Source organism: Bison bison, unplaced genomic scaffold, assembly GCF_000754665.1.
Source record: "Bison bison bison isolate TAMUID 2011002044 unplaced genomic scaffold, Bison_UMD1.0 scf7180017864518, whole genome shotgun sequence".
Lineage (NCBI taxonomy): Eukaryota > Metazoa > Chordata > Mammalia > Artiodactyla > Bovidae > Bison > Bison bison.
In genome coordinates this window covers 16,236,873-16,244,644 of record NW_011495071.1, presented here as the reverse complement: position 1 = coordinate 16,244,644, position 7,772 = coordinate 16,236,873, and the positions used below count along the sequence as shown (strand labels likewise).

Below are 7,772 nucleotides of genomic sequence, written 5' to 3'. Positions count from 1 at the left end.
GTAAGAAAAAATAAAAAGAAAAATATCTAGCTTAAAAAAAAAAAGTCATATACATGCTTATGATAGAAAATTTAGAAGTTAGAGAAAAGTTGAAAACAAATGAAAAATTTTTTTCATTTCACTACCCATAAAGAACCACTAGCATTTTAATATTCCTTTTAAATATTTTTCTAGACATAGCTTTTTAACATAGTTATAATAGCTGTGTTTACATTTCTGCATACTGATTGCATACTTTGTGTTTATTAATGCTATAAACTTTTGGAAAACATTATTTTAAATAGGTTCACGTTATATAATTATGTCACTGTACTATAGCTTATTTGACATAACCAGTACTTGATACTTAGGGTTTTTCTGTTTTCTTCTTACTGTTAAAGTTATTTGTTACTCTGTCAGACTTCATGGCCTGGTTTGTCTGGTCATCTGCCCTCAAAACATCTTATTATCTATAAGATGGGCATAATGAGGAGCAAGAAGTTTAAGGTAAGTGAATGCAAGAAACAGTGGTGAGCATAGAGTAGGTGTTTAGGAAACATCAGATGGCTTGGGATTGAAACTGTGGGAACTTGAGGAGTGCTAGGAGCCTTCATGATGCTGTGCCCTGGCTGCAGGCCGCACCTGATGCAAGTGGACTCAGTCCAGCGCTGGATGGAGGACCTGAAGCTCATGACGGAGTGTGAGTGCATGTGTGTCCTGCAGGCGAAGCCCATCAGCCTGGAGGAGGATGCCCAGGGTGACCTCATCCTGGCAGGTGGCCCTGGCCCTGGAGACCCCCTGCAGCTGCTGCTCAAGCGGGGCTGGGTCATCAGCACTGAGTTGCGCAGGATCGGGCAGAAGCTGGCCCAGGACCGCTGGGCGCGCGTCCACAGCATGAGCGTGCGTCTGACCTGCCATGCCCGCTCCATGGTCAGCGAGTACAGCGCTGTCAGCAGGAACTCTTCGCAGGAGATGAGCCAGGTCGGTTGCCTGGCCTGGGCATGGGTGGGCACTCAGAACTGGGAGTGTCTTTTAAAAGAGTGGGTCTGAATTGCTTAGAGTCTGAAGTCTTCCTGCCCCAGGGACCTTCCTCCCCTTCCAATGAAGCAGGGAAGACAGTGAGGACCTTTACTGAGTATCTGCTTTGTGCTAGGAACTGTGCTAGATGTTTTTATACACATCTCACTTAACTTATACAACCTGTGAGGCCAACATAACTTGTGAGGCCACAGTGCAAGACACTGAAATGGTTAAATACACCCACTTTAATGCCAGACTCCCTGGGTTCAAATTTCAGCTCTGTGTGCTGTGTGACCTCAGCAAGTTACTTCTCTGTGCTCTAGTTCCATCATCCTGATGAGTATAATAATAGAATTTATTTCATAGCTCTGTTGTGATGACTGAGTTCTAATTAAATTAATTAAAAATATTAGCTAGTATTATTGTCCTCATTTTATAGATGTGGAAATAGAAACTCAGAGAGTCTAAGTAACTTGCCCTAAGTTATGCGTGAATGGTATAAATGGGATTCAACCTACAGCTTTCTAGTTTCAAAGCCCATGATTCTGAATCTTCTTCAGGTCCAGAGTGAACCACTGAAAATCCCCCTTCATATCTGTTTCCTCTGGCATCACTGTGCACCTTAGTTCTCTACTCTTTTCCTTGCTCCACTTTGCACAGTATACTTCTCTTCACTCTTTGAAACCCAGCTCAAATGCCTCTTCCTCTCTGAGACTTCCCAGATCCCTCAGCACAGTTAATCACTCAGTTTTCTTTCCCTGAGCAGCTGACGATGAACTCTGTTGCCATCCATTTCGCACGGTTGTAGTTTATGTGCCTGTTTTCCAAATCGGATGATTTGATTCTTCATCTTTATGCCGCAGAGCGCCCAGCTCAGCAGTTGGTCTTCGACCAATGCTTATTGAATTGAATAAAATTGATCTATTTTTCTGCAGATTGAGAAGCTGCTAATGGAGAAGTGTTCAGAGCTGTCAGCAGTCACAGAGAGGTAAATCTGGCCCCTGGGTGAATCTGGACTGCGTCTGCCATCCTTAGGCAGAGGAAGGTCCTGGCGTCTGTCTCCTTCCATGGGAACAGTGGGGCTGGGGAGGGCTGGTGGTGACCTGGGAGCTTCCTTTTGCAACCTTAAGAGACTCCCTGGGGATTTTCTGCTCTGTTTTCAGGCATGGGAGAATGTAGAAGGCAGAGGAGAGGCCTGGCCATAGGAAGAAAGAGGATTCATGAGGGTTGGTAGCAAGGAAAGGTTTCTCACAGCTTTGAGAAGCCCCCTGATCTCCATGGTCAAGGCAAAGTGAAAGTGAACACACACACCTTATCCTCACATCCACACTGACCACTCACACAATCACAGGGGTACACTCACACCTTCTCCATATCTCACATACATAAACCCGCAACGACACTCAGACACATACACACACTCAACCTGGCCTGTTTACATACCCAAGAGTGTGTTGACACTCTCCCTCATGCTTTACAGCCCCCAGGCCCTGGAAGAAAAACCTGCAACTTGACATTCCTAGGGCTGTGTGGGCTCTTTGGACTTCCAGCATCAAACATTCTCAGGCCTTAAGGGTGGATTTTATCTTGATCTTCCTGGGTGAGGAGAAAATCCTCAAGGCTCCTGTCTGCACTGCTGCAGGCAGCCATTTCTTAAAGGGGCATGGGCATCGCGATACACCTTCAGAGTGAGCATGGCACACCAGCATCCCTCCTCTGCAGCTCTCATCCCCCATCTCTAGACACTGATGGTTGATTCTCCCAGGGAGAATCCCAAAGGTATGGATTTAGCCACCTTTGGGTGGCCTTTCTTCCTGGTGACTTGCACTGTTAGCTCCCATTCTAGGCCAGCTCTTCTCGGAATGCTAGGAAGCCGGAGGATGAGCCAGTCTTGGAATATTTCCATTTTGGACTCCCCTGGAGCTGATATCCTCTTCCCAGGGCACTTGTTCCACCACCAGGCCTGCGACAGGCCCAGATTTGGCCCCGGAAACGGCTATGACCGCCTGCTCCTTCTGGTGGCCCATCGAGGGTTTCTTTCCCTAGGTGCCTCCAGGTGGAGAATGAGCATGTCCTGAAGTCAATGAAGGCCTGTGTGAGCGAGACCCTGAGCACTCTGGGCGAGCACTTTGGCCAGCTGCTGGAGCTGGCCCTGACCCGGGAGGTGCAGGTCAGTGCTGGCTGGGCGGCGGAGGAGGGCTGAGTGGTTCTGCTAGGCTTGGGGAAGCTCCAGAGTGGCCTTTCTTGGGGGCCATCCTTCTCAGACTGCCAAAGTGAACTCAACACCTTAGAGACAGGACTGTCAGAGCTGAGCAGAGACTTGCTGAGCATCTAGCACAGCTCTGCATTTTCCAGATGTGAAAATTGGAGCCAGAGAGGGCAGAAACTGACCTAAGGTCACACAGCAAGGCGGTGGCAGAGCACACTGTCTCCTAATTGTACTTTCAGTATTGCTCCCACCGCCTTAACTCTTCTCTTTTGAGTTACTGTTCACAGCACACACAATGAATCTTTATTGTCCCCAAAGACTTAAGGCACCTGCAGGGAACAAGTCAATTCTGGATATCCTGGCAATAGAGAAGAATCTAGAAAGGTCAGATAGTCTAGCTCCTGCCTTCAGGCAGTCTGGTGCTTGATTCCAGAAAGAACGTAGGCTTTGGAACCTGACAGATCTACTTTCACGTCGTGGTTCATGGCGAGACCTTGGTCAGGTTCCTTAATCTCGTAGCCTCCCTTTCCTCATCTATAAAGTGAAAATCTTCCCCAGAAGAAAAGCGAGAGGGCTAAGTAAACAACGTTTGAAAAGCACTTAGCACATAGTATAGGTTAAATATGTGTTATTTCCTTCTCTTGCCTTTTCCTATTTTAAAAGCCTCCAGAAAAGCTGATTGCATACGGTTTTCATTAGGAAAGGTATTTACATGTTATTTATAGCTACAGAAATATTGTGTTACATATTTGCCATTCTTTTCCCACCATCAAGTAAAAGCTTTCCACAAATAACAAATCCCTTCCCGTATCGGCTTCTATCCAAACTCAGCCTTTTTACCTAACCCAGCATTTCCTTTCTCTTTTTCCTGTGTATCTGGCTCGTTTTGCACACAGCACAGGCCCTTCTGATCTGGCTCACTTGCTGGTCAGGGTAGCTGGCCCTGTGCAACCCAGAAGGGTCTGTAAAGTTCTCTCTCCCTGTCCCCAGAGCCTGGGACAAGGGGAAGGAAGGACCGGGGCTCTGGTGCTTAAAGCTGATGAGCAAATGCTGACAGTCACATGTATGGTCAGGGAGGAGTTCAAGCTGGGGCCAGTGTCCCAAATGGAACCATCAAGAACCATCAAGTCCAGAGGGACCCACTGGAACATGGGAGCTAAAGTGGGTGTAGAAGTTGGAGAAGTGATGAGCTGGGGTATTGAAGTCGGTGGTAGGGACGAGGGGAGCCTGAAGGGACACCTGAGCAGGAGCACAGGTGCCTGTTGACTCTTTTTATACCATTTTGATGCTCTTTTGCATCAAAGTACCAGGAAGTACCAGGCTCACACTTTCATGCATTGGAGAAGGAAATGGCAACCCACTCCAGTGTTCTTGCCCGGAGAATCCCAGGGACGGGGGAGCCTGGTGGGCTGCCATCTGTGGGGTCGCACAGAGCCGGACACGACTGAAGTGACTTAGCAGCAGCAGCACTAGGCTCACGTAAAAGGGCTGAAGTGGAAGAGTTCTGCTGGATTGTGAACAGAAGCCAGCAGGGTTTGCAAGCAGTCAGTCCTTAGCTGTTTCTACTCGCAGGCAAAGGGTAGGATGTCTTTTTGATGCTCTAGATCATAGAATCCTGCGGGAAAGCTCCTTAGGCTGTCAGGAACCTACCTGGGCCTTGTGGACTATGTATCTGATTTCCCAGGGCACCTGGATCCATTCTGTTTTTCCTCAACTTGACCTTGTTCAGGGTGGAATTCCTGATCTAGTGCTTTGGGAAGGCTTAATTTTGAATTCATGTTGGATCTGCTTCTGTGACTTGAACCCTCATCCTGCCACTACTGTTACTGTAAGCATACATAATGACCTGCCTCAGGGAGATAACCTGAGCCGCCTGACTGTAAGGAATTGAAACTAACACATTCCCCTGCCTGAGGCTTGCCCATTCTAGGGAATGTTTGCTCGGATTGAATAGTCTTTTTACTTGGTTTCCTCAGCCCGTTCCCATCTCTGGTTCATAAAAGAACCTGACAACCAGGCCCCTTTTCAGCGCTACCCTACCATCTTCTCAGCCAGCCAGCTCTTGAATAAAGCCCCTTCCTGATCCCAGCACCTTGTCTCAGATCCATAGGCTGATCGTGCTGCTAGTTTGGACTTGGTAACCCTTCTGCTTCCCTGCCTAAATCCTGCCGCATCCTCAGATCTTCCCACCTGCATCACTGATGCTCAGCCTGAGAGCTTTTGTATCAACTGCTCCTGTCTTAGGACTGAGTCCCTCATTGATCCCCCTCCCCTGGTGGAGGGGGCAGTGTCTGTCCTCCATTCCTCTGTGTACTTGTTGGTTTCCTGACAACTCCTCCCTTCCTTCCCACATGTCCCATGGTGTCCTCTAATCCCTCCTATGGGCTGAGCTTGCTGTGCTCATAATATTTCTTGGCTGATCTTTAGCTTCTTTTTACATTAGAAAGTTTCCAAACAGGACAGTGGTGACATAAAAAGACACACCACCTGAAGGCAGGGTAACCTGTGTGCGGTGTTGTGAGCATGTGTTTCCTAAACGGGTGACTAAAATACTGTTCTCTAGAAGTTAGTAATTATACCAGGATCCTATGTTTGCCGTTGTTATTAGTCCCTAAGTTGAGTCTGACTCTTGCGACCCCATGGGCCCCCAGAGGGCCCCTGCCAGGCTCCTCCGTCCATGGGATTTCCCAAGAAAGAATACTGGAATGGGTTGCCATTTTCTCCTTCAGGGGATCTTACCAACCAGGGATCACACCCACATCTCCAGCATTGTAGGCAGATTCTTTATTCTTTATCATCTTGACATAATTAAACTTAAGTTTATTTCTTTATATTAGGATTTCTCTTATGATATGCTACTGTGAGTCTTCTTAAAGGTCCTCACATATTCATAGTATTTCTTGTCTGAACTGTAGTTTGCATAAACACGGAATTTGGTTTGTTTTGTTCACTAATGTAATATCTGCTCACAGTAGGCATCCAATAAAGATTTATTAATGCATGAATGTTAAGCAGTGTGTTCCAAACTTACATAGTTACAGGTCTTTTTTTATTCTTAAAGCACCCATTCACTTATTCTGGGATACTGGTTTTTAGGAAATGCAATTTGGGAAAATGCCCTTTGTGCACAAGGGAGCCACGTAGGCTCTAAAGCAGAGAAACAGTGCTCTTTCCACCACAAATTACAATACACGGTAGAATGGTGCTTGTAAGGAGGGCGGTGATAACCCAGCACTACTTTGCATTGGTCTGCTCTGTCCTGGAATGTTCTGTCAAGCTCCAGATTCTAGATGTGCTATTGCCAATGATTGTGTTCAGGGAGGTCCCTAGAAGGATGAGAATGGGCCAAAGATTAAGATATGTGGGGACTAGGTGGAGGAGCTGGGACGCTTAATCTTGAACGGACACTGTATTACCTCCAAAGAGAGGAAACGAATTTATAGGACATTCCATGAAAAAAAGGAGTTGGCAAAGCAATAGGGCTGCCCCATAGTAAAAGGTCTGCTTTAGAAACTTCCCATCACTGAGTCGTGCCAGGAAGGGTATTGGCAGTAGGTGGAGGTTGGATTTAATTACTTGCAAGGTTTCTTCCGATCTTGATAATGTATACATCTATGAATGTGAGCCTTGTGGAGTGGTGAAATGAGCATAGCATTTGGAGGCATCAGGGTTCAAATCCTGTGCTGCTTACTGGATCTGCAAACTTTGAGCCAGTTACTTAACTTTGCTCAGTTTCCTCATCTCGACAGTGGCTTGTTGTCGGCATTAAATAAGACAACACAGGACTATGGGTGGCACTCTTCTGATTGTGTCAGTAGCTTTACTCACTGGAGACCTAGCTACCTTAAGAGAAGCTAACAACAGGCTTTGCTAAAAAGAGCCTCCTAATCACCTAACTACTAATTACTTATTGAGATAATTTAACTACTTGGTGGGCATAGAAATTTAAGGCTTACCTGTTAGGAGTCACCAATGGAAAATTAATGAGTATTAAGGATTAGACTTTCTTGGCTTAAAGGATTAGCTGTGTGGGAGGTAAGCGGAAGAGACTTAACAGAGGTTGATTTACTTGAAGACTACTTCTAGGGGACTCTATTGAATAAATCACCTCTCACCTGTACTTTTGAATTTCTTGACTCAGCCTCATGTGGATAGATGTTTTATATTCATCCCATCAATCAATATTTATTTTAGTTTAAAATATCACCTTTATTCTAGTAGAACTGGTTTGTGAGTTTATCTCTGACTCTGTGGCTGCATGAACTTAAAACTTCATCTCGCCCCTAAGTTTCCCCTCCCAGTGCCAGGCAGACCTGGGCAACCTCAGACCGCACCTGGGGCACAAGTACCTATCTTGTGGCAAAGGTCAGGTCAGAGGGACGCTTCCTAAGAGAAGAGAGGCAGGTGCTAAGCTGAGTATACCTGGTTCCTTCTTCCAAACTCACTAATGCATCCCTACCCTCTTGGCAAGTGACATAGAGGTGTGGGGAGTGAGGCCAGCAGAGGTGGTGTTGCTGAACCCTCCCTAGCAGAGCAGGAGGACTGGAGACCAAGCATCACTCCT

General features: G+C 46.5%; 1 protein-coding gene across 1 annotated transcript in view; it reads left to right on the top strand.

Moving 5' to 3' along the window:
• Positions 1-7,772, top strand: part of INSC (inscuteable homolog (Drosophila)) — a 138,311-nt gene that overhangs the window by 65,192 nt on the left and 65,347 nt on the right. Inside the window, exons 2-4 of the mRNA XM_010830562.1 lie at positions 615-960; positions 1,935-1,987; positions 3,046-3,169. Coding sequence (XP_010828864.1) covers positions 625-960; positions 1,935-1,987; positions 3,046-3,169 — 513 coding nt within the window. The 5' untranslated portion in view covers positions 615-624. The remainder of the gene's footprint in view (positions 1-614; positions 961-1,934; positions 1,988-3,045; positions 3,170-7,772) is intronic.